Raw genomic sequence first — 25,036 nt, 5'->3', positions numbered from 1 at the left:
TCTGTCCGTCTGTGCGTACTCCCCCCACCTGATTCCCTATTTTTTTTACCACCATGAACATTCCTCGATCGTCATCAGGCACGTTGCCAGCAACTTCTCGTCGTAAGAAATCCTTGGCCAAGAGTCTGTATTCATTTGGATCGCTTCCATCCTTTTGCCTTTTTTCCAAACGCGCATTGCTCAATGAAAGATCCCTACCGCATGAGGTTATACCCTATTTTTATCCCGCCAATCTACCGCTTGATCTTCAAATGATCGTGGTGGGCGCCATCTCTTCTCTATCGGAGATGCTGAATGACTTTGCTTGTCGTTTAGACGAAGACGATTCCGACGTAGATAGTATCGATGCATGTGACTCTGATAGTGGTAGTAGCCAGGATGGACGTGGTGACAGCGACGAAGAGGATGATGATGACGGAGATGGTGATTCATTAAGTAACGGTTTGGACGATGATGCTGGTCAACTGGAAGATATTCAAGCGTCTTTTCGCATTCTCGCCTTGGATGGGTTCAAGGTCGCGGTTTGGGATGAGCTTTGTGACGGGGTTCTCCTGCATCGAACAGGCGCGAAACGACCAAAAGGAGATATTTGTTTGGTAAATTGCGATATAGTTCAAGTTTTCTCCTACTACACGCCTGTCTGATCCCCATCCCTACCTTAGGCTATCATCGTATCCTATGCATTGCCCGACGTGTTGATCTCTACCCACCTAGAACATGTAGCGAGATATTTGCATTTTTGGCGCGGCAAGATCAGCATTCAGCATACGGTAAAGCACCTTGAACTGAGTGAGGGGCAGCACTATTATTCCATACATGGACTGATACTTACCCTTTTTCCTTAGCGACACATTGAGGATCTAGGAAGAGAACTACATGCTCCCATCCTTTTTTGGTTTGGTGATGTAGGGCGGCATGGATCATCCTCGCCAACCGAGCATCGAGCGTTTGGAGCCTTGCCAGGTCTGATGATTAAACAAGTAAGCAGACAAATGTGCCAGAGACAGTAAGAATGGAGTTGCGCTGTGGCTGACCTGACCCCCCGTCACAGACATCAGGATTATCACCCAAAACGACGGTTGAAAAATCAAAAGCCCTGATTGACAGTATTCATGAGTTCAAAAAAGCCGAACTAACCCCTAAGCCGATCGCCATAGGCATGGATAGACTCGATGTGAGAGTCCATACGCTAGGAGGCATGGTGACTTACCATAGAGGGTGAGCTACCAAGCGCTTACCGGACGGCCGGATGGGTTGGGTGAACGAATTGTATTAACTGACATTGTATTTCTAGGTTACTCTATGGTGATACCCCGTGTAACGTGAATCTAATGCTACGAACCGTGTTACTTGAGGTAAGCAAATTTCCTTTTACCTCTGTTATTGCCTGAACACACCTGTGACAAAAACCTCCCCCGACCTTGGTAGACTCATTTCCGAGACAACCCCGATAGCATTGTGCTACAACGTGTTCACTTGGCGTCAGACAAACTGCAGCAATGGATGCCTAACGATGAACCATTTGATGAGGACACCGAATGTCTGCATCCGTATACATGTATATGGTGCCTGGAGCCATCTACCTTGGTTGTTTCACTGTTGCTGGCTGTCTCAACGCCTTCTGGTATAGTGGGTGACAATGACCTCATCAAATTGGAGCGATGGGCGGAAAAAGTTAAGGTACAGTGGGGCGGCGGGGATCGGCAACCACCCTCTGAACTAAAATATATAATTCCAAATAGGCTTTCAGTCAATTTAAAAGCAGTAGGATAGGTCAAGATGTGATGGATTTACAGCTCGGTCCTTCCTTTGACTTGTTGGGCCCGATTACGCATGCCATTAGTGCTAAAGACTATGTGGTCCAATACACCCAAAGTTTGGAATTTGAACAAATGAGCGATGCCAAACTCCGCCAAATGTAAAACAAAAAAAAAAAAATCCAGGGCAGTAACATCGATCAAAAAGTTCAGTAACAGACAAGAAAAGGCATTATACCCCCCTCTTGAAGGATTTTTTTTTTCATAAAGGTAGTTTCTACTACTTGTAAATATCTATAAAATCATGGTTGGGTTGGTTGCAAAAAGACAATCGACAAAGAGGTTGGTTGCACCAAGTTCATAATTTTCATACCCGCAAGCAAGCCAATTTTTGAGGGTGACTTTTTTGTTGTTTTTCAAAACAGGACACGTCCCTTGTTGGCTTTGTTCACACCCCATCCCACTCCTTCACCTGCTGTTTCCCTGCTTTCTGTCGTCTTTGATATGATAAAGTCGGCCACTTCCACGCCAGACTCATTGCAGGGTCAAAATGACCAACTGTGGAAAATTATTGAGAAACAAAGACTCATCATCCAAAACCTTCAAAAGGATCTCACTCGAATGACCGCAGACAGAGATCAACTTCAAAGCAAAGTCGACGAATTAGAAAAGAAGGCTAAATTGCCGACTTTGTCATTGAACTTGCCGCTAGATGATGACCTTGATTCTCCCTCATCACCAGTTCCTCCACCCCGCTCTCCTTATCGGCAAAACACTACCAAGGAGCGTTCTCAGTTGGCCACCGTCGAGTCGCTTCAGATTACTTCTCCTGAAGACCCTGACGTACCGGCCCCTCGTGAAAGCTTCATTGATACCGATGCCCAATTGTTTGCGAAATACCATCAAACCTCTCGTCCTTCGCGTGACTCCATGCTTCCTCCTGCCCGTCTCATTCCCGAACACGATGTTTCATTGCGTGCTGCTTCGCCTCCACCACCACGAACTACCTATCGCTCTCCTTCCCCTGTAGATATACCTTCATTTAGTCATGATTCCATTAGAGAAAGTACATTGGGTATGTCGGATTATGAAGACCTCCCTACCCCGCCACCAAAAGCCATTTCACATGTGAGCTCTCCGCCCCCTTCCAGCAATACTCTCTTCTCCAACGATATGATTGCTGGCATCTGTATCAAAGTCACTGGTTCCAATATCACCACCAATGAAAAGGGCAAGGAAGTTGTCTCCTTCATCATCTCGGTTGGAAAGAGATTGGATTTGCCAGCGGATGCACCCGAGGAAGAGATGGAAGAATTGTGGCGCGTTGAAAAATTGTACTCTGATTTCTTGGCCCTTGATACAAAGGTAAGGAAGGGTCCACAGCTTTTAAGCCGTGTCATCATCGCATCTGACCCCTATTTAGATAAAGGCAAGCGAACACCGAGCTGTATCCAGTAAGCTAGGCAAGCTACCTGACAAGGCGTTGTTTGCTACGCATGCTCCTAGTAAAGTAGACCAGCGTAAACGAGCTTTGGAGCAGTACCTCAAGCTAGTCATCTCACTTCCCTTGAAGGATGTGACGGATCTGTGCGAGTTCTTGAGCACCAATGTTATTGAACAAGAGCCCGAAACAGCCAGCGTAAGTGGTTACACTAATGGCTTAGCTAGTTGCCTAATTACCATGAATGACCGTTTTGCTTTTAATTAGATTCCTGGCTACAAGGAAGGGTATTTGACCAAAAGAGGTAAAAATTTTGGAGGGTGGAAGACGCGCTATTTTGTCCTAAATGGGCCAATATTGCGATACTATGAAACGAAGGACGGCCATCATCTTGGTTCCATTCGATTGACCGATGCTCAGATTGGTCGCCAGCAATCGAATACCACCCATGAGCCGCATGACTCGTCGGTCAGCGCGTATCGCCATGCTTTCCTCATCCTGGAGCCCAAAAAAACCGCTACCAATGGCATTGCCAGACATGTATTATGTGCTGACTCGGATGATGAGAGAGACGAATGGGTCGAGGCGTTGATTCAATACATTGGCGTCAAGGAAGAAAGTGTTTCTTCAGCCACACCTCGAACGTCTCGCGATCGGGATGACCGCAAGAAAACCGCCAAGAAGATCCGTAAGGTGTCCAAGGATGAGATCGTGCCTATCTCAGCTGCTCCTATTAATCAACTCATGATTGAACGAAATGAAAAGCTCATGTTCCCTCCTGGTCCTCACCGTTCTCCTTCGGATATTTCTTTGCCTAGGGATGACGCTAGTTCTCCGAAGACTCCAGGCACTCCCAGTACTCCTAATGACAGTCTTTCATCATCCATTCCTACCAACTCTCCTCTTGCTCAAACTGCCTCTTCTGATCAGCACCGTGCTAGTTTGGACCAAAATTACAGCTACTTTACCCATTCAGCCAAGACCGTCACACGGCGCAGTTCTATGATTCATCTGTCGGGCCGAGATGGCGAAATCCCCCCTCAAAGTGAGACCAGGTCAGAAACCTCTTCGCCCGTGGCTGGTGGCAAATCCTCTTCCGAACAAGCTGGGGAAGAGCTGGAGGCTAGTCTAGCGGAAAAGAAGGCCAAGCAGAAGAGCAACCGAATGACGTTCTGGGGTAAAAAGATGTTTAATAGCTCCAATACCGACCAATACGCAAGCAATGGCGCATCCCTAGGACCTCGTCCTTCTACCTCCACTTCCACATCCACCCCTAGCCCCAACCAATCCTCATCTGGTCTTCGTGGATTCTTAAGTCGAGGTTCGAATGACTCGCCTACCGACCGTGCCAACCACCATGATCGAAGGAAAAAGGGGGGTGAAGAAGCAGTCAAGCGACCGGCCAAGCAAGTATTCGGTGTTCCACTTGAAGCTGCGGTGAAGGTCTCGCCTGCAGCAGAAGGCTATGATCTCCCTAGTGTTGTGTTCCGTTGTATTGAGTATCTAGATGCTAAGGAAGCTGCCAGCGAAGAAGGCATATACCGCCTTAGTGGCAGTAGTGCCGTCATCAAGGGTCTCAAGGAGAAGTTCAACAATGGTGAGTTTTTCGTGACATTAAGCAGAGATGATGAATGCGCTTTTTTTCTAACCCAAATTTTTCTTTTACCCCCTCATCAGACGGTGATTTTGATATCCTTGGCTCCAAGCAGTATTACGATGTTCATGCCGTTGCTGGTTTGCTCAAGCTCTGGCTTAGAGAACTGCCTAATAGTGTTCTTACCAAGGAATTGTTAATGGACTTTTTGCATACCATTGATCTTCTTGACCGACGAGATCGTGTCAATGAGTTGGGCCGCTTGGTATCGATGTTGCCTCTTCCTAACTACACTTTACTACGGGCCCTCACTGCTCACTTGATTCGAGTTGTTCAAAATTCAGACGTCAACAAAATGACCATGAGAAACGTCGGCATTGTCTTCTCGCCCACTCTCGGTATCCCTGCTGGTATCTTTAACTTGTTCCTCAGTGAATTCGATTACATCTTCTGGACAAGCGATAACAACGATGAGACGAAGACGGCTGAGGAAGTTCAGTTCTTGCAGCAACAGGAAGTCTTTGGTGCCGTTCAGCAACAACATCATTTGCAACAGCAGCAACGACGAAAGCAACAGAAGCAGGCCGATGACGAACAGCGACAGGCTTCTCCGATTATGAAGGATGAGCAGCCTCAACCGTCTCAGGACCAGCAGCTTGCCAAGGAGTCTAAGTTACCCTCCATGCCTCTTGCCCGAACCCCAACCCTAAGACTTTTGGAACAACAGGGACGCAACAATCGCAATAGCGTTCATTACATGGACGGAGCTCCAGATGCCATTGTTGGACTTGAGAAGAACCTAGACAGTGAGTAAAATGGGGGTGTTTGTCTACTTGTCCGTTCTGGCCATGGCTCATTCAATTTTATTTTTTTTTGCCTTAGATACCCCTGTTCTAGATGAGTATGACGATGATGTGGAAGACATTGCCCGCGAAGACGATGATACTACAGATGAAGACGATGACGACGATGATTCACTCAGTGTTGCCTCTAGCGAACTCTCCCCTCGCTCATGAGATATATACCCCCAACACATTCCCCACCTAAAAAAAATAATCCCCTCCCCTTTTAATGGCTTGCTCGTTCGGTTTGCTTGAAGGCTCTAGTCGTACTTTCATGTTTGGTCTTTTCGTTTTAATTTGGTCTTGCTGATATTGCTCAATCTTATACTCCACAACGTTATATCTCTTATCCTACCATAGTTTTAGTTATACTCTTTTTTTTTTTTTTTTCCAAAATCTTGCTTTCTATATATCATACCTGTTTTATATCGCTAGTGTCATCGTCGTTTTGATATAAACAGTAGTTTTGAGTTTCCTGTCATTGCAGTTATCTTTATTGTGCGGGTCGGTCAAAAACAATATGTATGTACAAAGTATATAGGACTACTTCTGCTGCTTCTTCTGTTTAGCTAATTTACGCTTGTGTGCGCGTTCCATCTCCTCACGCTCACGCTGTTCCTCCAACAGATCTTCCTGCCGAGCAATGCGGGAACTTCGAGTCTCCTCACGTAACACATCACTTGCACCAGCTTCCATATCGTCGTCAGAGAATGTTTCATCGCGGTATCTAAGTACAACGAACGATTAGAAGTCACTCTCACACACACTCAAGAAAAGATAGAGGCATTCATTACCTTTTACGATCATATCGGAACATCTTGCTGATGACGTCCGAATAATTGTTGAGATCCTCTTCCTCGTCGCCGTCATCGATGAACCCATCCAAATCATCGTCTTCCTCTTCATCACTATAGCGTCTTCGTTGATTGGGTCGGAACGGCATACGGCCAGCAGGTCGTTGCGGTCTAGGTCGAGGAGAAAGAGAACGGCGGATGGGTCGTCGTTCCGGTGCTCGCGTGGGAGCAGATCGAGGAGAAAGAGAGCGGCGGATAGGTTGACGTTCACGCACTCGTTCTCTTGCAGGCTTTTCTTCATTCGGCGCCTTTCCGAGCTGTCTTCGTATGTCCTGTTGGATTTCCTCAACGGACCGCAAATCTCGTTTCACTGTGTTCAGTCGCTGCGGAGGTGCTAATGCTATGTTCTTAAGCCTATCACGGACAGAGGCCATTTTGGCGCTTCCCGCTGCTGCAGAAAGGTTGCTAGACGGTCGGCTGGTATAAATGGACGACTTTGTGGGTTGTTTGTTGGGTGTGGTATGAGGCCTGCTAGGCGTTGAAGTAGACGCCTTGGGTTTACGGCTGGCTTCTGAAAGGGAAGGCTTTGGTCGGTTCGGACCAGGCTCGGATGGCAGTGGTTTTTTCTGCAAACTCAGCGCCTTCTTGTCAGTAGGTACTTGCTTCGCTCGTTTCATAATCTCATCAAAAGAAAGATCTTGAACAATCTAAACAGGAGTGAGTGAGAAACAGAAGCATGAAAAAAAGATGATTCACAATATGCTTCATCGGCGCACATACCCTCGGCTTCTCCGGTACCATATTTTGACGGGCAGGTTGTTTTGATGAAGGTTTGCGGTCAGTAGTCTTGCGTTCGGCAAGTTTGCGATCGTTGGCATTGCGCTGTTGCTGCTTCTGACGCTGCAGTAACTCCTGTTCACGGCGCTCCTTCATCAGCTTCTGTTTCACCAACGATTGCTTCCTACGCTTTTCCTCTTCTTCCCGAAGCTTTATAATCGCAGCCTGAGCATCCTTTTTCGATTTCTGACGTCGCTCTTCCTCCTGTCTTTTGCGAGCTTCCTCCTCCCGGTTTCGATCTGCTCTTTGCTTCAAATCCTGTTCTTGCTCCCTAGAGATCCTAGTTGCCGCAGCTAACAGATCTTCAAACTAGAGGAAACATAGATCGAAGTTTAGTAGCCATGAATTGGCTTGGACATTAGCAGTACAATGCTATTCTGTCTACGTACCTGGACATCGCTCATGAGTTTTAGCAAACTGGAAAGTGAATCTGGAGCTGCAATAGGAGGTTCAAATCGTGCTAGGCGACTTACGTCATAGGTAGTGTGAAATTTAATATTGCAATAAAAATTACCAGCCTCCCACTTGGACGAAGTACTGCTCAGTTGCATTTTTATGCTTTGCTTAAGAACAAAATACCTGCAAAATAAACAGGAGAAAATACACCTGCAAAAAAATAATGGGAAAAAAGACACCACTCTGTCCTGCTTCTTTAACAGCCATAGTCCAAAAAAATAACGCATTCGTCTTTTATTTACATGCAGCAAGTACGGGATCAAACTCCTGTTCTTTACTCAATTGAATAGTATCATTTGTCGGCTGTTCTTTCGTACACTATTAAACTGTCTTGACCGGAAATATTTTTTTTGCGATACAACGGTGCGAGAACCATCACCTATCCATATACGTTCATAATCCGCATCGATGTCTTCAAACAATCTCTCGAACTCATACTCTTCGATTTGGCAGCATTGCAATCTGTGGCAACGCTTGGTCTCACTTGCCAAGCCGTTAATTCTTCGATCAGAATCGTAAACCTGTAAAAGCATAATAGATCGAATATCGTAAACAATTGCAAGTGCGATATGCTGGGAGTTTTGAATTTCCCCACTGTTTGCCAAGGCGATGAAATCATCCAAACCAGCGGATTTTGTTCTGTTCATGTGTAAGGCTCCCCAATGGCTTAGACATTTGATGATACTCCCTGCCTTGTTCATCTCTATGAGTTTAACTTCAATGGTGAGGCCAAAGTGGCTCGTCATTAAAGAGGTGGACGCTACCAAGGACTTCGCTACCAGGAAATTGGCGTCTGTGGCTGTTGGTAAATGTTTTCCTATATTTGTATTCGTTGTTGCAAAACTTAAGCATGATAAATCGCCTTTCTGGCTTGCTAGCTCGTATAAAAGCCTTTGAAGTGCCTTTTGTCGCTCGCCGTAAGCCAAAGTCATATGTATAGAAAATATACCGGTCAAGGCGTAAGCCATATCCTCTATCTGTGTTGTTTTACGCCTTTTCATCCTTGTCAATATTTCAGCAGCATTTCCAGGTCGATAGTATAAACTAAGATCAAGCTGACAAAGTGTCATTTTCTGCTTAGATGCTAAGTCTTGGATGGATACAAGCTCGTCGTTGTACATGCCATACAAGACTCCAGCTGCAGCTCCTTCTTGTAAGCACCATCCTCTTTCCCGCCAAGTTTTTAGTAAGGTTCCCGAATCCAACACCACAGCTTTACAGTCAGCGTACCAGTTGTACATGGATCGAATGGTCCTGTCTAATTCAGATAAATTGGTCTTGTCAATGCAGATAGTATCTATCCACACGTATCGCGAATGTTTTTCGAGCACTCGTTTAATACGTTCAAGCTTTTTGGACTCCTGGCTGATATCTTTTGCTTTTGATGATATATTGACGTGTTCTATCTCCCCGTTGTGAGTATCCCACCGGTGGGTGATGAAAACGGTATCTCGTACAGAGTGATCGTAGACAAATTTATCCTCCAATAAGTCCCAGACTCTTGGTAGCCTCTCTTCGTTCTCTTGATCATGATTTTTCCACACAGTTATACCTACCGCTTTAGCGGCACCTACCGGAGAAAGTGGGCGATGTAGAAAATCGGAAGAGCATTCGCACTTGATTCGATTCAAGACTTGCCAGTCCAACGATGGTGAAATTTTCATGCTCTTGTCAACTTTTTGGTAAGCATGCCAGTCCAGCCATGGTGTAAGTGTCGTACTCTTGTCACCTTTTTCGAAAACTTGAAGGATTGATTGGACAAGTTGTTCAACACCGCAACTGCCTCCAAGTATACTGATAATGCTCAATCCAGCGATCAAGGTAGCATGTAAGAGGGTCGAGAGGTTTTGTTCAGGGCAACCAAGAACTTCCGAAAACTCCTGTGAATCGATATCGTTTGATACGCTTCTGCACACATACACTGCATTGATGAACCGTAGGATATAGTTGTCGCTGTTGTACCATTCTGGTGCGCCGACGGCCACATCACTTGGTAATATTTGGACCACCATAGTGCCTGGCTCTCGAATAATCCCCGCCATTTTGTTGAATTGAAGAGCCCAAGTAGGAGACCGGCCACTGATATTTTTGCTATATCGTAGCAAGAATATTTTGTCATTCACATACAGGGTGGTATCATTTGAGGCAAGTAAAGAAGTTATGACTCTACTTGCCCAGGCACTCATCGATCGGCCGAGAATACCTTTAAAGTAGTCAGTCGTTGGCCCGCCAGCACTTTCCATCTCGATTAGCTTGCTCTTCGAACCATTACCCTCCTCGAACAGATTACGTGAGATTGAATGGTGGTATGAACCGTAAGAGTTAGCGTTGTTCATAATTTGTAAATTTTCCGGATGTAGCGTCCTGGATGATGGAAAGCCATGGGTGTACTTTAACTTTTCGTTGGAAATTATGCTTGATATACAAATATGAACTGAGGTGATAGGTATTTGATTAAAATTTTGACGCTACTGACAGGAAACAATTGTGTCAAGATTACCTTCTAGTGTTTTTTGGTATAGAGTTGAAAACCTTTCAATGTGGTCAGCAAGGCTAAAAACTGGTTGGTGCTGCTGTTTCAATGTTTGTACATCAATGGACGATACAGTCTCTGTCTGTACTGACAACTTTTTACGTCTCTCTCTTTCTTCTGCGTAAGATAGAGTTGTGGCAAGATTTGGCATGAGGCCTCTAATCTCATTGTAGCTGTAATTCAAAGTAAATTTGCCGGCTTTGTTGATCAAAAGACTCATCATTTGATTATTGCGTTCAACAATGGCGATATCCATTGGCGACCCTCTAGCATAATATATAGCCTTTGTTATTGCTCCACCATCAAGTAGTCGTTCGGCCAACGATAGATTTCGTTTTTCTACGGCCAAATGTAAAGCTGTCTTCCCCGCGGAATCGATCAAGTTGACATCTGCCCCTTTTCGAATAAGTAAGTCCGCCATTTCGTTATTTTCATTTTTAATAGCCATTTGCAAAGGTGTTCTTAGCGTCTTAGATGTTCTGGCATTAATATCGATATCCCATTTTAGCAATAATTGTGCCAGGTCCAAAAGATCGTACTTTACAGCAGTGTGTAAGGCGTTCTCTCCTATATGATTTTGAACATCAACGTCTATGCCTCGTATCAAGAGCAGCTCAGCTGCCTCAATGTTCTTTAACGCAACTGCATGATGAAGCGCTGTCTCTCCATTTTCGTAGATGGTCTCGATATCGTAAGTTGTATTTAGTAGTACTTGAAGACTATCGATTTTGCCATGGGATATATAATGCTGTAGTAGAGTTATTTTTGGTGCATAGGACTGTTCCTGACTCTTTTTACTGATGCTGTTGTTTTCAATTGTAGCGTATACGTTGGCGCTACGATCTATCAACAAGCTTATTAAATCCGGGTGTTCAAGTGCTAGAAACAAGGGTGTCATCCCGTCCTTGTCTTTTGTTTCAATGTCCACTTTCTGGTCCAACAGCATTTTTACAATATCCATGCGACCTCGCTTTAGAGCGGTGATGAATGTCACTTCTCGAATAGCGTTCCTAGCGTCCATATGTTGATAGTATTCCAAAGCAAACTTTACTATTTTCTTGTTACCAGCTTCGATCGCCACAGTAGCAAGAATGAGAGCAGTAGCCTCCATAGTTCCAAGCATAGCTCCTGAAGTCAATAAACTAGCCATTATATCCACGTTACCTAAAATAGCGGCTCTATGAAGGGGAGTTTCACCTAGGTTATTTGCCACATTGATATCAGCGTTGTACTCGATCAATGTCATAACGACATTCAGTTGGTTGGAATTGATGGCAAGGTGTAAGGCAGTATCACCGTTATCGTTCTTCGTATTAGGATCGCACTTCATTTCCAATAATGTAGTCACCACATCTATGTTTCCGACACCAGCTGACCTTTGTAACGCAGTCCAGGTGTTATAGTCTTTAGCTTCTTTGCTCGCTTCATAAGTCAGTAGTAAAAAAATGACCTCTAAGTAACCTTTTTCAGCTGCGATAAATAGCGGTGTGTACCCTTGGCTGTCTCTAATTTCTGTGTCTGCTTTACATCGTAGCAATAGTGCAACCATTTCTGTGTCGTTGCGTAAAACTGCTTTATGAAGGACGGTACATTCTTCCTCGCCCACTTGGCTGATGTCCGCTTTATGGCGTATCAGAGTAACCACAGCGGCTTCGTGACCAAGATTGGCCGCAATATGAAGAGCAGTCTCGTTTTTATGACATACGGCGTGAACGTTGGCCTGTCGTTCCAGTAATAAAGATATGGTTGCATCACATCTAAAATTTGCAGCTAAATGAAGTGGTGTCTTTTTCTCCACATCGGCACTGTTTATATCGGCACCATGAGATAATAAAACTTCCACGACTTTCGTGTGGTCATGGGTCGAAGCCAAATGAAGTGGTGTCTGTAAGTTTCTGTCCTTAGCGTTTACGTTTGCTCCACCCTCTAATATGGCTACTATAGCTCCTACGCGGCCATGTCGTGCAGCTACATGAAGAGCTGTTTGTGAGTTTTCATTCACAATATCAATATCGGTAAATGTTGCTCGGCTTATAAAGAGTCTTACAATATCACCCCACCCACAAGACGCTGCTAGGTGAAGTGGATGATTTGAACCATCTGCATTTGCCTTCAGAGAAGCACCATGGTCCATTAACAAGGACACAATTTCGACATGTCCACCATCAATAGCTAGTCTGACGGCCGACTGAGACCACTTGTCGATGGCTGTAATGTCCGCACCAAGGCTCAACAATTGCTGAACAACATTTATGTTTCCGCGCTGGGCAGCCAGTTGCAGGGGAGTTCGGGAGTCCTCGTCCAACGCATTAATGTTAGTATTATTCTCCAGAAGTAAAGACACTACATCGTGGTGTCCCTGACGTGCAGCAATATGAATTGGAGTTGTGACCCAAGACGGATTTTCCGCGCTACAGCCATGACGAAAAAGCAAGGACAACATCTTAGTGTTACCGTAGAATGCCGCATAGTGCAAGGCGGTCATATTATCATTTTTCGAACTGTCGCTGGTAGAACCAACGTCTAACAGGATGGTTTCGCTGATGTTGTTTACCCCTTCAGAGGTTAGATGTATAGCAGGTGTGATTTTTGTAGGTACTGGCTCTGGAAACGCGCCTTGGCTTAATAACAAATTCGCCATATCAAGGTTACCTGATTGCACAGCAATGATAAGTGGTGTTTTGAAACCTTTATCCATGGCTTCCATATCAGCGCCATATTGAAAAAGCACCTTGACAGCTTCCAAATGCTGGTTTTCAACTGCAATGTGAAGAGGTGTCCTTGAGTGCCCATCGCACCCCTCAAGGCAAGCACCTTTTTCTAATAACATTTTTATCATTTGCGACTCGCCAATCTCTGCAGCTAAATGGAGCAACGTCGACCTAGCTTCATTCACGGCGTTGACATTTTCACCCGCTTGTAGATATGCCGCCAGTTCGTCAAGGTTGTTGTTCGCCACTGCTCTAAACATAGCATGTTCAGTTTCAGTGAGTAGTACGGCTTCGTTGTCCGGTGCAGTTTCGATGATGAGGATGTTCTCTCCAACCAGAGGCCGTTGCGTTATGCTGAGTTCCCTATCTAGAGGTTTGTGGACAATAGCCATGTTGCAATAAAGGAAACATGAAAGTGGAGAGAACTGTTTACTGGCCTGGCTTTTTAACTTTTAGTGTTTACCCAAGGCTATTCTGTACAACGTTCGGTTAAGAGCTGTACGGCTGCTTTTTTTAAAGTTCGTAATGCGCAGTTCATACATCTGCTACGGCTAGTCTATATTTTCCACTCACAGTAAATCATCAAAAACAAGCTCTATTTCGACTTCTTTTCACTTATGATGAAAGAACTTTTGAACAAAAAAAAAAAAGGAAAGGTAGTATTTAAGAAAGTACAGGGTCATTCTCGCCAGTCAACAAATCCGGTGGTTCGACACGTTCAACTTCTTCATCTCGCTCGAAAAACCAATCAACTTGAATAATGATGGACTCCACCACAGTGTTGACTAGATCGCCATGGATGATACTGCTCAAGTCTTCTTGGTATGATCGCAACAGGCCGACTGAGAATATAAGAGAAAGGTTGGAGGCCTCCATTTTGTTTTCTTCGCTGTGAGCCGCAACACGGTTCAGATGGCGCATAAGGTACTCTAAGGTGTTGAAGTTCACAGGTGGAAGGACGTGCAGCAGTGATTTAATAGCATACATTCGTTCGTCGTAGTCTGAAATGCGTGCGGCGTCTAGATACGACTCATAATATTCGTAAGTGAGAAGAGGGTCTTGAAGTTCGCGAAAGTACAGTTTTAAAAGACCCGTTGCTACATTGATATCCTGCTCTTGCGACAAATCAACATGCTCGTCTGATGGAGGAGAATGTTCAGTAACACAGACAATATAGTCAATGCAAATGGAGCAAAAAAGCAAACAACACTTACGATTATTGAATTGTGTACGGTACTTTTGTATAGCAGCAGCGGGACCAGATAATCTATATATGCCAACACTATCCAAGCCTACACGACCATCATCATTCAGTAATCGCCTATGACTTTCGATGATTCTCAGTATGCTTACCTCGGGCATCAACTTGTTCAATGCACAATCGAACAATTTTGGGTATATCTCGCTCTGGATTAGATATTTGCTTAACCAGGTATCCTCCAAAAACATCGCCTGGCTCCGGTGTGGACATTACCATGTCACCAGGCTTTTCGGCTTTGCCAGACTTGGTGAACCAGCCGCCTCTCGTCTTGGCTTTATCCTCTCCTTTGCTTCCCGAATTGACGGATCGCGACATGGCCGCCTTTCCGTGACGCTCGTCGGGACTTTCAAAGTCTAGTGTCCAACGGAGCAGATATAAAAAGAGTCAGCGGAAGGTGGGTATGAATACGTGAATGGGCATGACATACCTTTGCTGCTACTACGCGGCCGCTCCAATTTCTGATTGACCTTCATATTCTTGGAATTGGACGTCAATTTTCGAAGTAAAGAGAGTAGTTCTGTATCCTATCATCCCCAGAAAACACAATGTCAGTGGATGGCGTCGGCAAACCACAATGTATATAGCTTGCAATATATTTTTCAGTGGTTTACCTCGTAGGCACCTTCTTTTCTTGAAATTAAATCTCGCATAACACCGTCAAGCCAAGAAGATAACTCCTTTTCACTTGGTAGCTGGATGAACAGCTTGATAGTGTTGGGCGTGGTGATGAGAATAGTGTGCTTTCGCTTGGTATCATTTTTTCCCGCTGGCTCAATTTGACAGGTTTCGAGGTCGAAAGAGCCAACAGGCGTATTAGGCTTGGATGATTTCTAAATTAAAAAAGCCAATAAAGTTTAATTGACCTGTTTCAGTCAGGGGAACCATAGACTGTCTGTCTGTACCTTGGCCTTTCCATGGTTATCCTTGTAAAACAGAAGGTAGCCACAGCTCAGGACACACATATACGATTTCCATGAACTAAGCTTCCCTCCGTCTTCCTTCTGAGCAATCATTTTCATCTGAACCATACTCTTGCGCTTAAGACGATCTTCTGGTATATTTTCCAGTTCCTACTCATACATGTCAGCCACCCGTGAAAAAAACATGCCCTCCTTTTGTAAGCATTCCACTTACCAGTTTCTTAAGCTCGCTTTCATCCAGACTACCCAACGTCTGGTCCAGCACTTCTTGGTTATCCAACTCTTGCGGACTTTGGACATGAGCAATCCTCAACTTTGCCAGTTCCTCAACAGCTTCCCCATCCACTTGCTCTTCTGAAGCTTCATCGAAGCTTGGTCGCTCCCAACAGGATTCGTTGGTGATTTCATTAAAGTAGTATATCATGCCACTCTCATCTATTTTTGACAACTTCGGGGTTTAGAACATCACATGCGTTGCGAATATTGACAAGGAAAACGCGGATATTACCGTAAGCTGCCTGCCAGCCGGGAGGCAAGCCATAGGCCTCTGGTGGAGCGATAGAAGATGCCTGAGAGTGAGGCGAAGACGGCTCGGTACTGACGTTGAGTCCACCAGAAGTGTCCTTCTGGCCCATCCCTAAACTCGGTATGAGGTCGTTATCATCATTGTCATCTTCTATAAATGGTCCCTCCTCGTAATATACTGCTTGCCGGTTTGTGCGAAGGCGATTCTCCGAAGCTGCAGAGTGAGGAGAGTGGCTACGAGGAACGGCAGCGTCAGACGTGTTCTCTTCCTCGGACTGGGAATCATGTGAGGTAGATATGGAATATGATCTCGAAGACTGCTGTTCTGGTTCATTAACTATATCCAAGGGAGCTTTTTCTGGCTTTTCTGGTATATGTGGAGCCTATAGCGTTGATTCAAATTCAAAGAAACGTCAGAAACGATGTGTATGCTGGTTAGACCAAGAATACAAGAACTGACCTCCAGGAAACTGTCAGCATCATCGACGTCTTGATGTTGGACATCTTTTTAGAATGGTGTATATCAGCTATGGTGTGAACAGATGTCAGTCACCATGAAAAATATTACTCACGTTCGTCCTCGCCTTCCAACCGAGTTCTATTCGCCGGGAAAAACCCAATTTGGTCGTTGAGCTCACCTGGAGAATGACGTTAATGGAACAGAAATGACGAAGTCATAGTTAGCTTATATCTGTACCTTCCCACCTGTGCGGCAAGAAGTGGAAATGTTGAATATTACGATGAATGGTAAGCAAAGGGGTAAGAAATGCACTACATGTTATGACCATGAACTTACCAATCATCATTGTGTCGCTCGAGCAGTTTTATTTTATCACCCTGTTTGAACGAGAGCTCAAATTCCCCTTCGGCAACATAGTCCCAAACTGCTATAAGATAATGGGACATGTTTTGAATGAAGTAGTCAAGGGAACCAAGTGTCTCCGACTGAGTCCATTTGCGGTGAGTCCCAACGCTTCCCCACCCACCAACGTCACAGTTTTACTGAATTAAAGGAAAGCGCTCTGATGAGATTTTTCTTTCTTTCTTTTTTTTTAAAACTATTATTACGGATGATTTTATGTTTAATCTTGGAGAAAACATCGTGGAAGTGGGAAAATGGGCGAAATAAAAAACAGGAACATGTACAAAGAAAAAGCAATCGTAAAGTGAGAAAACAACCTAAAAATCATACACCTTGGCTAGCTACACTTTCAATACTGGGCATATGATATTGTACATGTTGATGAGGGTCAGAGAGACTTCGGCTTAGGCGAGTGGCAAGATAAGGAGAAAGGGCAGGCGGACGTATTTGCAAAGGTTGTGAAATGGAAGCAGTGGGTGATTGAGGGACAGGGGAAGACCGACGTTCCCATGATACCGAACCTTCACTTTCCGTTGGGCTTTTTGGAGGATCCTTTTCGAGTTGGGATGATGTCGCGTATCGAATGATCCGGCGCTTGGGTATCTTCTTCTTATTGGGTATGTTGTGGCCGTTTCTCTTGACGGTATGTGGAAGGCTACGATACGTGTAATGTTCTAAAGCAGGCGTGAAGGGTGAAATGGTATGGTGAGCACAAGACAACTGAGCCAATTTCGCAGCCATAGCATTCTCTGATGGTTGTAAAACAATCTCTTGGTCTTGTGGCAAAAGTAGTGTGACAGGTGTGAGCCCAAACTGATCTAGTGCTAATGACCCGTATTCATCGGAAGGTGAATAATCCTCATAGGTCACCGAGTTGGAAGAGGATGGTCCAAATACCAATGAGCCATCTTCAGAAGGTGCCTCTGAGCATATATCTTGATGGTGCTCTGTCGTATATTGCGGAGCGGGGTCTAGTCCGATGTAATCAGTAGACCGCATAGAAGATGTGTTGCGGGAATAATCATCATAATTTAAGGTGGAAGTGCCATTCAAATGGCTTGCATATGCGGCGGATTTTAGGGAGATGGTGTCGTGGTAATGAAGGTCGCCGAAAGAAGCAAATTCTTGTTGTGGTCGGTAAATAGCAGGATGGCCTTCCGAGAGATATCCCGAGTAGGATGCTATGTCATCCTCGGACCGCAAACGACGGTTTCGAAGTGAAGGAGGTATTGGCGGCGTAAGTTCAGGCATGGACATAGTATCATATTGACTAGACAGCATGCGCGATTTAACATCCGACATAACAGACGCTGGTGGTGAAGGAAGCGCTTGTCGTCGTTGTAATTCCTGTCGTCGCTTTTCTTCTTGTTCCTTATTAATATATCGAAGACTCAAATTATGAATCATAACAGGGAGGTCTTCCTGAAACATGGTGCGTAGTTGCTTTTCAATCTCCCTTTGTAAGAAATTCCGGACACTGCTCACACTATCGAAGGTTGAACTGATCAAGATGTTTTCCAGAGGGTCGTTTTTGAATACCAGCGTGATGCCCTTGGTTTTGGACACAACGAGAACCACAATACCTCGAAGCTTGAGGTCGCTGATTCTAAGCAACATAGGTACCACTAGAGGTTGATCCGCGGCAAGTATACCAGGACGAGCATGTCGTGGTAGCTGACTTTTTTTGGAGTGCATAGGGTTCGCCTACAAGAAGGGAAAAAATAAAATTAAATACTAATTGCAACCGGCAGAGGCCCCCCCCGCCTAGACGTCTAAACAAACCGAAGTAAGCTTTACCTGAACTTTTGTCTGCAACACAATGTACGCATCCCCACTGTAAGTCAATTTGAAGATGCCACGGAATTTGTCAGTAGCAAGTTCACCGATTTCCAGAATCTCTAGTTCGGGTGGCTAATAAACCGAAAAATAAAAAATCCACAAGAGTGAGTCTGACGTATTCTGAAGCCATGGAGGTCTAGTTAGTTATCAAACTTTACCAAGGTGCCCATGTCGAGTTCTTTAACGGTGATATGGTCGACGATGTTTTTGGGTTTGTTACCCTTGTTCAGAGCAACTTCCAGTTGACTCTTTGCCTCGTCATAGAACTCAGCGTCGAACTGAGGCCAGTTAAACTTGAATGCCATTTGCTTTCAGGCAAATGTGAGAAGGGGGGTTTGATTGAGTGAATGGTTTGGCTGAGAAAAGCAAATAGAGACCAAAGCGCAGAGTAAAGGAGAAAGAAAAAAAATAATAATTGGGAAAAACACTCAAAATTGCCCAAATCCCGATGCGTCATTCTAGTAGGCTGTCCGACATTGCCCGCTTCACACCCTGGTTCACGTTTGGCTCTACGTGATGAATCAGCTTGAATCACAAAGTGATGGGAGAATACAAGCTGTGAATGTCGTTTAACAATAATGCATGGGCATTTCCAATTTACTATTCCTTTCATGAATAAAATCCACCTGACTGTTAAATTTATGTCTCGCTTCACATCATACAGTGCTGACCTACTCGCATATGCCTGTCTTTTGACCTTCCGCACATTTTCCATAATTGAATGTTTCTTGCTACATTCATCTTGCTGCTGGTGATCGGCACAGAATCCATATTATGGCTGGGTTATGCCTACCTTACCGCTCTGGTACTTGAATTCTCCCACAATAATCCCCATTCTTATTATGCATGGTCACCACTAACATCTAACTTGGATTCTTCCAGACTTACGATCTATATAGTAAAGTTAGCACGGATCAAGCTGTTGTTCGTCAGAGGAAGCTTCGAAAACAAGTATTGCAGCTTCGAACCGAGCTTTCGCAAACTAGCTCCCAAGATCAATTTGCAAAATGGGCCAAGATCCGTCGAAAGTGCGATAGCGCAACTGACAGTTTAGAAAAGACAAGTAAGGAGTGACCGGTACTCGTACTTCATATTGTGTCCATCTAACATGCCTATGTTCTCAGATTCAGACATCGCCATAAAACGAGCAGCATTTGAAGTCAAGGTGAAAGGCGTCCTGTACTTTGTTGTGCATGGATCGCAGCTTTTGACGGTGATGTGGTTTAGAAAAAGTCCTGTGTTTTATTTACCTCACGGATGGTTTGGACCTGTTGCCTGGGTGCTAAGCTTGCCTTTCGCTCCGCGTGGTATGTTGCTGGCATATCATTGGGTCTCACGTGCTGCCATTGCTTCTAACACGATTGTAATTTCTTAGGATCCGTGAGCGTGGCTGTGTGGTTTGCGGCATGTAGACGTGTTTGCAAGACATTGGCATCCTTGGTAAACGATTTTTATTTGAAAAAGAAGTTAGACGAAGCCGATGCCACTACTGCCAGCCCCCAAACTGGCACTCAGCCATCACCCAAAAAAAACTAAGACTTGGAAAGCTCAATAAATGCCACTGTTCAATAAAGTACATGCTCGCGCAATGCTATATGATAAATGGAAGAAAAAGTGGGATTTGATATCCGTGATTTCATTCAGCCGGTTACACATTACCTGTACGTAAGGCGGTCACGAGCATCAAGAGACAGTGGTCCGATCGAAATTCCCTTTGGTGGGAGAGCGAAGGAAAAGACCGTCACTTTGCACTCACACTTTCAGCAAAATGGAACAATCAAAAGCATAAAGCGCCAGGTACAACTAACCTAAAGGGCATGCAAAAACAATTCGATCGTTATCTTCCAACTAGAGGCATAATAATAGACATATTGAGAGATATTAAACCATACCAATCATATTCTTTCAGTCAGACACGATGCTGGCCATAGTAGAGTTATCGTCGTTATTTACAACAAACAGCCTCCCAGGTTTGTATTTCGGCTCTCCATTTGCGCTTTATCACCGCTTTCTCCATGCAGATGCGAATGCAGTTATAAATGATATCAGCCTGAAAATGACAATGCTGACATTCAAAGGACTGTAAAATAACAATTTTGGAGGAGGAAGGGGGAGCTTAATTGTCCCTGAGTCTCCTTCTTGTCTGCCGATAATTTTCAATGCAATCGGTTTACCAATTGTAGCAGAAACATGCGTAATGCTCGAAGTGAGGCAGGCCAACGGTACGAATCATAAGGGGTCCTGTTAGTATAAAGTGAGATGCTATAGACGATCACACCAGTTACAATGGCAACGTGATCGTCTTATCAACCTGACGATTTGGTTCCTTTTTGACAGCGTGGATGATCGCTCTTTGAACACCAGACGCTGAAACAGAAGTTGAGTCTGGGGTAAGAGAGTTTAGGTTCTATTCCGCCTAGCTTCCAATATTTCCGTCCCTAATACTAAAATTGAAAGAATTATCACCGATAGCTTCAATCGTTATGTTGTAGCTCTCTCAAGACATGAATTATATTCAAACTCTCATATGCATTATTAAAAAAGTGATCTACATTCTTTTTACCGCAATCATCTAGTTTCCAGCCGGATCCCCTGCTAAAACGTACAGCCGATCCCCCCATCATATCCAGTATGTGCGTACAGAGTGTCGCTCGTCCATAAAATGATAAACTCAACCGATGCAACCCAACAATGGGGGATTACCCAGCAGCAGCTTAATAGACAACAACGGTAAGCGGGGATAATAAAAAGGGCTGCGCACAGGTTCTGAGACTGAAAATCTCAACATTGAAGAATTTAGAAATCCAACGGTCAAGTAGTGAAACATTGACCTAATTATGACCACCAACCAAATGACAACGTTTTCGTAAACATGGCAATTCTTACTGAATACCTTCTTCATTAAAAAAAAAAAGTATTACTGAACATAAAAAATTTGGGGATTAGCTGAAACCTTTTTACTTGACAGCGCAATTCCTGATTTGGCAAATCCAATGGGGTGCGAAAATTTTGAACACTCTCTCTGCGTCATTATTTGAATTTGATTTTTTCCTTTCCAATTTCTTTTTCTTTCTTCTTTCCATTATATTCATCAGAGCTCATGCCTAGTCAAGGCTGCATTTCGATGACCATACCATTATTACCATTTGACCATAAAGTTGGGGGCCATGTGTCTATCTTTCGTGTGTGTCCAGGCGTCATATGTAAGGAGAGCTCATCGCGCGAAATTCAAATGTACTCAAGAATGGTACCGGCATTGAAGCCATTCACTCCATACTACTTTGGTACTATCAACGTTACGTACAACAAGTACAATGCACCTCATATTGAATTTGATAATAACAGGCATGTTATATCTTCGGTCTTACCAAAGTCTAAACTCCAAGAATTATTACTGCATCAAGTCATAGACGCTCAGGCAACCACCGCTCTTCACCAACAGCCAGCATGGCCAAGTCCTAATGATCATTTGCCTTCTCCTCCGGTATCTACGCACATACAGGAGGAATCCCCGCTAGCTTCTTCGCCGGAATTATCATGTGATGATGGTGAAGAGGAGGAGGACGACGACGAAGTAAACTACTTCTCCATACCGTCTGCTACACCTTATCAAGATCCGGTGTCGAGCTGGTCCCCAGCACCAACCATTGTACCACAGAATTCAGGGCATGCCAGCCATCAACAACAACACTACGTTGTCATACAAGACCTTACCGACGGTTTAAAAAGACCATGTATTCTGGATTTGAAAATGGGTACACGGCAATATGGCGTCGATTGCACGCCCACCAAGATGTATAGTCAAACCAGAAAATGCCAGGACTCTACCAGCGCATTACTTGGAGTGAGAATATGTGGAATGCAGGCACGTGGAGCAAATTGAATGGTCTTTGTTCAAAAGGGGTCACTAATTTTTTTATATTTTTTTTCTCTTAACAGATTTTTAAGGCGCACACTGGCGAAATCCATTTCGAAAACAAGTACAGCGGCAGAAAGCTTACCGCCCAATCGTTTGAGCAGCACCTTTTTGACTTTTTGCATGATGGAAACAAACTGCTGACTCAACATGTTTCAATGCTTCAAAGAAAACTCAAATGCTTGTTACACTCGATTTCTCAATTACCTTCCTATCGTTTCTTCGGCTCCAGCTTATTGGTCATTTATGACGGTGACCCTTGTTCAACAAGTGATATTGAAATCCGCATGATCGATTTTGCTCATTCGGTTCTCGATGATGAGATGTTTGCTGGTATGAAAGACATGACATACCCACCTTCCCATCCCGATCAACCTGACCAAGGTTACATCTTGGGATTAGAGACGTTATTGGACATACTCAACCGTATGCAGGAACGGTGTGATTAGACACAATCTCTTCAAGCTTTTTCTTTTTGTAAATCTCTCTTCTCCTGCCCAGCCGTTGTGCCCTCTTCCCATCGTTTTAAGAATTCCTGCTCATTTGTTTGCTTGTACATAGTCTTCACCCCTACCCTGTTCTCACTCAGATACCACCGCATTCGCACCCCATTTTACACACATTTTTTTTTTTTTAAGCTGCATCGGCTCGGCATGCTATCATAATTTGTCCATAGTACTACTCCACGTTTTGAACAAAAAAGTAAAATAAATCACAAATTTTAACCCAGCTGTTCTTTGTTAAAAATCACGCCCAGCTTCAGCCCACCTGGGTAGTTCTTCATAACGCGCTGTGGGTTGATTTGCCTTGATTGGCTTGTGGTGGGTGAGTCGTTCGGGTTACCCAATACAGAAAGGCATAATCGATTCACGTTCTGTCCAACATCATTGTCCAGTGTAACCTGTGAAGGGTAGAGTCTGCAAACAATTGACCGGGGTATTATCGCACCAATCGCACATCTAACGCACTAGCTACCCCAGTCGTAGATGCCCAATAAAGTGTCCAAAAAAAGGTTGTGGTCGCCGCTTTTGGTTGGTACTACTTTACATCAATACCATTCCAACAAACTGTTATGTTCATGACTCGGAAGTTCGTTCCCAACATTTGGGTGAAAGGAGGCATGTACCAGTATGCATATCGTAATGAATGTTTCTCTAAAAAGAACTAGTAGAAGCTGTTTACTAAATCACCGAGAAATAAACATGGTTTTCAGTCCAAGTTGCTGCTGGTTACAAGTAGCCAATCGATTTGTTGCATGAGTCCATTTTCCAAAAACCACTTGCAACACGCAGCTTAGATTGTAGCCATCTATCCAGCTTATCGTCGCTTATATTCACCCTGGATAATGCCATGGTACATAAAAATTTAGTAACCGGGGATAAATGTTGTTTCGCTTATCGGTTGGCTGTTTTGACATACCTCACGCCGTTAAACTCGTTGCAGTGATGCTTTGTCCCACGCAGGAACCCAATTTTTTTTAACCGAACACATGCGCAAGGACATTTCCACTGTCGCACACAACACAATTTACTTTCATTTTCTATGCTTGTAACGGTAGGACAATGCACACAACAGGATATGAAAAGTATAGTGATCTTTCAAAGAGTGTGCAAGATCAGAATGATAGGATTGTAAACTGTTCTTATCAAAGGATTTCAGTCGATGCGCAGATGCATGTCTCGTCACTTTATACAGACGCCAATCGATATCCGTCCCATTACTTTAGGTGATAAAGACAAAGTTTTAAAGAGAAATCCTCTTAGCAAATGGCAATGCTCAACGTCCGTTGATAAAGGCGCACATATATGCAGTAGGAATTCGGAGGGATTTTGAAACGGTTTTCCTGCTATCATGCTAGCTTTTGCCAACAATGCTCCAATGCAATATTGCTACTTTCATATATTTATGACGCTTAGTAAAATGAAAAATATTTAGAGATGTGCAGCGCATTTATGTTTCATAAAGCTCGGGATTCTCGAGATTTCATATCAATCTTTGGACAGTCGTTCATTGAAAGTAGACTATGGCAGAAAATAATACCGGCTGCAGCAATAGATCACGTTTACTTCACCGTTACTGTGTTTCTTGATTTGGGACCGAGATGAAAGCACAGAATGTGATGATATCCGCCAGAAGGGGTAACTTTTCTTTTTGAAAGGGTGAGAGACTCGATCGCGATGGATAAACGTGACATCGCTACTCTCCGCGAAAATCGTCGAAAAAAAAAGAACTCATTTTTTTGTATGCTTCGCTTCTAGGCTAGAATTTGGAATCAATTGTCAATATAGCTACACATGCGATTAAAAATAAAATAAGGGTGAAGCTTAATGCGATGAAGCGTTTCAATTGCAAGTAGTAAATTTCTTGATCCAACTGATAAACAGGTGTAGCAGTAGTACCGTCAAGCAGCCATAGCTTAAGCTGCCTCAAGGAGCGTTTAAGCATCAGTATATTGTAGAATTTTTATATCCTGACAAAATGTGCCGATAATGAGGCCAATATGTCATAATGGGATAGTGCTTTATTCATAACCCTTCAAGGTACATTTCTTCCACTAATAGCCGCTCTGTTCTGGGTGATAAAATATTGATGTTCGAAGTAGAGACGTTGCGACAGTTTATACGCCTGTCAGTGGAAGGAATTGAAAAGAAATAACTTATATCTTTGCTTCTGCCTCAAGCAAATCCAACTGTAGCAAATGATATCAGCGAAGGCAGCTAGGAAGCGTCGCAACCTCCACCAAATGAC

General features: G+C 44.1%; 10 protein-coding genes across 10 annotated transcripts; 5 read left to right on the top strand and 5 right to left on the bottom strand.

Moving 5' to 3' along the window:
* The first annotated feature begins 1 nt into the window (after window position 1).
* Window positions 2-1,642, top strand: K450DRAFT_252941 (uncharacterized protein). The gene is made up of 5 exons (XM_051590958.1): window positions 2-596; window positions 663-770; window positions 846-980; window positions 1,052-1,355; window positions 1,429-1,642. Exons 1-4 carry the CDS (start codon window positions 54-56, stop codon window positions 1,220-1,222), a joined length of 957 nt encoding a protein of 318 aa, XP_051442252.1. The 5' UTR covers window positions 2-53; the 3' UTR covers window positions 1,223-1,355; window positions 1,429-1,642.
* Window positions 1,295-1,987, top strand: K450DRAFT_252938 (uncharacterized protein). Its single transcript, XM_051590957.1, has 3 exons — window positions 1,295-1,355; window positions 1,429-1,680; window positions 1,751-1,987. The coding sequence occupies exons 2-3, from the start codon at window positions 1,640-1,642 to the stop codon at window positions 1,920-1,922; spliced, it is 213 nt and encodes a 70-aa protein (XP_051442251.1). The 5' UTR covers window positions 1,295-1,355; window positions 1,429-1,639; the 3' UTR covers window positions 1,923-1,987.
* Window positions 1,988-2,176: 189 nt separating this feature from the next.
* Window positions 2,177-6,074, top strand: K450DRAFT_252935 (uncharacterized protein). Its single transcript, XM_051590956.1, has 6 exons — window positions 2,177-3,122; window positions 3,181-3,396; window positions 3,466-3,891; window positions 3,964-4,795; window positions 4,876-5,598; window positions 5,675-6,074. Exons 1-6 carry the CDS (start codon window positions 2,262-2,264, stop codon window positions 5,806-5,808), a joined length of 3,192 nt encoding a protein of 1,063 aa, XP_051442250.1. The 5' UTR covers window positions 2,177-2,261; the 3' UTR covers window positions 5,809-6,074.
* A 6-nt stretch (window positions 6,075-6,080) lies between these two features.
* On the bottom strand, window positions 6,081-7,688 carry K450DRAFT_252930 (uncharacterized protein). The gene is made up of 4 exons (XM_051590955.1): window positions 7,655-7,688; window positions 7,209-7,574; window positions 6,429-7,135; window positions 6,081-6,361 (listed from the first exon to the last, which is right to left on the bottom strand). Exons 1-4 carry the CDS (start codon window positions 7,667-7,669, stop codon window positions 6,178-6,180), a joined length of 1,272 nt encoding a protein of 423 aa, XP_051442249.1. The 5' UTR covers window positions 7,670-7,688; the 3' UTR covers window positions 6,081-6,177.
* Window positions 7,689-8,557: 869 nt separating this feature from the next.
* K450DRAFT_178108 (uncharacterized protein) lies at window positions 8,558-9,385 on the bottom strand (the record flags this gene model as incomplete). The annotated part of the gene is made up of 1 exon (XM_051584286.1): window positions 8,558-9,385. A coding segment is annotated over one exon (828 nt), but the record flags the coding sequence as incomplete, so codon positions are not given.
* Window positions 9,386-12,325: 2,940 nt separating this feature from the next.
* Window positions 12,326-12,697, bottom strand: K450DRAFT_178050 (uncharacterized protein; the record flags this gene model as incomplete). Its single annotated transcript, XM_051584281.1, has 1 exon — window positions 12,326-12,697. A coding segment is annotated over one exon (372 nt), but the record flags the coding sequence as incomplete, so codon positions are not given.
* A 684-nt stretch (window positions 12,698-13,381) lies between these two features.
* On the bottom strand, window positions 13,382-16,717 carry K450DRAFT_252900 (uncharacterized protein). The gene is made up of 12 exons (XM_051590954.1): window positions 16,468-16,717; window positions 16,369-16,376; window positions 16,244-16,309; window positions 16,132-16,175; window positions 15,655-16,054; window positions 15,361-15,581; window positions 15,129-15,296; window positions 14,838-15,056; window positions 14,654-14,750; window positions 14,319-14,579; window positions 14,180-14,257; window positions 13,382-14,104 (listed from the first exon to the last, which is right to left on the bottom strand). Exons 1-12 carry the CDS (start codon window positions 16,575-16,577, stop codon window positions 13,629-13,631), a joined length of 2,148 nt encoding a protein of 715 aa, XP_051442246.1. The 5' UTR covers window positions 16,578-16,717; the 3' UTR covers window positions 13,382-13,628.
* K450DRAFT_252891 (uncharacterized protein) lies at window positions 16,450-18,768 on the bottom strand. Its single transcript, XM_051590953.1, has 3 exons — window positions 18,531-18,768; window positions 18,331-18,444; window positions 16,450-18,237 (listed from the first exon to the last, which is right to left on the bottom strand). Exons 1-3 carry the CDS (start codon window positions 18,675-18,677, stop codon window positions 16,858-16,860), a joined length of 1,641 nt encoding a protein of 546 aa, XP_051442245.1. The 5' UTR covers window positions 18,678-18,768; the 3' UTR covers window positions 16,450-16,857.
* Window position 18,769: 1 nt separating this feature from the next.
* On the top strand, window positions 18,770-20,049 carry K450DRAFT_252886 (uncharacterized protein). The gene is made up of 4 exons (XM_051590952.1): window positions 18,770-19,177; window positions 19,255-19,435; window positions 19,497-19,679; window positions 19,748-20,049. Exons 1-4 carry the CDS (start codon window positions 19,094-19,096, stop codon window positions 19,906-19,908), a joined length of 609 nt encoding a protein of 202 aa, XP_051442244.1. The 5' UTR covers window positions 18,770-19,093; the 3' UTR covers window positions 19,909-20,049.
* A 1,409-nt stretch (window positions 20,050-21,458) lies between these two features.
* K450DRAFT_252882 (uncharacterized protein) lies at window positions 21,459-23,019 on the top strand. Its single transcript, XM_051590951.1, has 2 exons — window positions 21,459-22,237; window positions 22,312-23,019. Exons 1-2 carry the CDS (start codon window positions 21,473-21,475, stop codon window positions 22,735-22,737), a joined length of 1,191 nt encoding a protein of 396 aa, XP_051442243.1. The 5' UTR covers window positions 21,459-21,472; the 3' UTR covers window positions 22,738-23,019.
* Window positions 23,020-25,036: the final 2,017 nt, after the last annotated feature.

The sequence above is a fragment of the Umbelopsis ramanniana genome, assembly GCF_025399195.1.
Source record: "Umbelopsis ramanniana AG unplaced genomic scaffold K450scaffold_52, whole genome shotgun sequence".
In the NCBI taxonomy this organism is placed as follows: Eukaryota; Fungi; Mucoromycota; class Umbelopsidomycetes; order Umbelopsidales; family Umbelopsidaceae; genus Umbelopsis; species Umbelopsis ramanniana.
Note: the sequence above shows the minus strand (reverse complement) of the source record. Positions and strands in the feature narration are given on the sequence as shown.

What these genes read in the sequence shown, in the direction of transcription:
- K450DRAFT_252941 (XM_051590958.1), top strand. Translation starts at nt 54, where the DNA reads ATGAACATTCCTCGATCGTCATCAGGCACGTTGCCAGCAACTTCTCGT. An exon ending in CAAAAGGAGATATTTGTTTG is followed by an intron (nt 597 to 662) that starts GTAAATTGCGAT and finishes TCCCTACCTTAG; the next exon opens with GCTATCATCGTATCCTATGC. An exon ending in CAGGTCTGATGATTAAACAA is followed by an intron (nt 981 to 1,051) that starts GTAAGCAGACAA and finishes CCCCCGTCACAG; the next exon opens with ACATCAGGATTATCACCCAA.
- K450DRAFT_252938 (XM_051590957.1), top strand. Translation starts at nt 1,640, where the DNA reads ATGACCTCATCAAATTGGAGCGATGGGCGGAAAAAGTTAAG. An exon ending in GATGGGCGGAAAAAGTTAAG is followed by an intron (nt 1,681 to 1,750) that starts GTACAGTGGGGC and finishes ATAGGCTTTCAG; the next exon opens with TCAATTTAAAAGCAGTAGGA.
- K450DRAFT_252935 (XM_051590956.1), top strand. Translation starts at nt 2,262, where the DNA reads ATGATAAAGTCGGCCACTTCCACGCCAGACTCATTGCAGGGTCAAAAT. An exon ending in CCGCCAAGAAGATCCGTAAG is followed by an intron (nt 3,892 to 3,963) that starts GTGTCCAAGGAT and finishes CGAAATGAAAAG; the next exon opens with CTCATGTTCCCTCCTGGTCC. An exon ending in ACTTGAGAAGAACCTAGACA is followed by an intron (nt 5,599 to 5,674) that starts GTGAGTAAAATG and finishes TTTTTGCCTTAG; the next exon opens with ATACCCCTGTTCTAGATGAG.
- K450DRAFT_252930 (XM_051590955.1), bottom strand. An exon ending in TGGTACCGGAGAAGCCGAGG is followed by an intron (nt 7,136 to 7,208) that starts GTATGTGCGCCG and finishes ACTCCTGTTTAG; the next exon opens with ATTGTTCAAGATCTTTCTTT. An exon ending in TTCCGATATGATCGTAAAAG is followed by an intron (nt 6,362 to 6,428) that starts GTAATGAATGCC and finishes CGTTGTACTTAG; the next exon opens with ATACCGCGATGAAACATTCT.
- K450DRAFT_252900 (XM_051590954.1), bottom strand. Translation starts at nt 16,577, where the DNA reads ATGTCCCATTATCTTATAGCAGTTTGGGACTATGTTGCCGAAGGGGAA. An exon ending in AAAGCGAGCTTAAGAAACTG is followed by an intron (nt 15,297 to 15,360) that starts GTAAGTGGAATG and finishes ATGTATGAGTAG; the next exon opens with GAACTGGAAAATATACCAGA. An exon ending in TGAACAAGTTGATGCCCGAG is followed by an intron (nt 14,258 to 14,318) that starts GTAAGCATACTG and finishes ATGGTCGTGTAG; the next exon opens with GCTTGGATAGTGTTGGCATA.
- K450DRAFT_252891 (XM_051590953.1), bottom strand. Translation starts at nt 18,677, where the DNA reads ATGGCATTCAAGTTTAACTGGCCTCAGTTCGACGCTGAGTTCTATGAC. An exon ending in AACTCGACATGGGCACCTTG is followed by an intron (nt 18,445 to 18,530) that starts GTAAAGTTTGAT and finishes TCGGTTTATTAG; the next exon opens with CCACCCGAACTAGAGATTCT. An exon ending in TGTTGCAGACAAAAGTTCAG is followed by an intron (nt 18,238 to 18,330) that starts GTAAAGCTTACT and finishes CCCTTCTTGTAG; the next exon opens with GCGAACCCTATGCACTCCAA.
- K450DRAFT_252886 (XM_051590952.1), top strand. Translation starts at nt 19,094, where the DNA reads ATGTTTCTTGCTACATTCATCTTGCTGCTGGTGATCGGCACAGAATCC. An exon ending in TGACAGTTTAGAAAAGACAA is followed by an intron (nt 19,436 to 19,496) that starts GTAAGGAGTGAC and finishes CTATGTTCTCAG; the next exon opens with ATTCAGACATCGCCATAAAA. An exon ending in CTTGCCTTTCGCTCCGCGTG is followed by an intron (nt 19,680 to 19,747) that starts GTATGTTGCTGG and finishes GTAATTTCTTAG; the next exon opens with GATCCGTGAGCGTGGCTGTG.
- K450DRAFT_252882 (XM_051590951.1), top strand. Translation starts at nt 21,473, where the DNA reads ATGCCTAGTCAAGGCTGCATTTCGATGACCATACCATTATTACCATTT. An exon ending in TGAGAATATGTGGAATGCAG is followed by an intron (nt 22,238 to 22,311) that starts GCACGTGGAGCA and finishes TTCTCTTAACAG; the next exon opens with ATTTTTAAGGCGCACACTGG.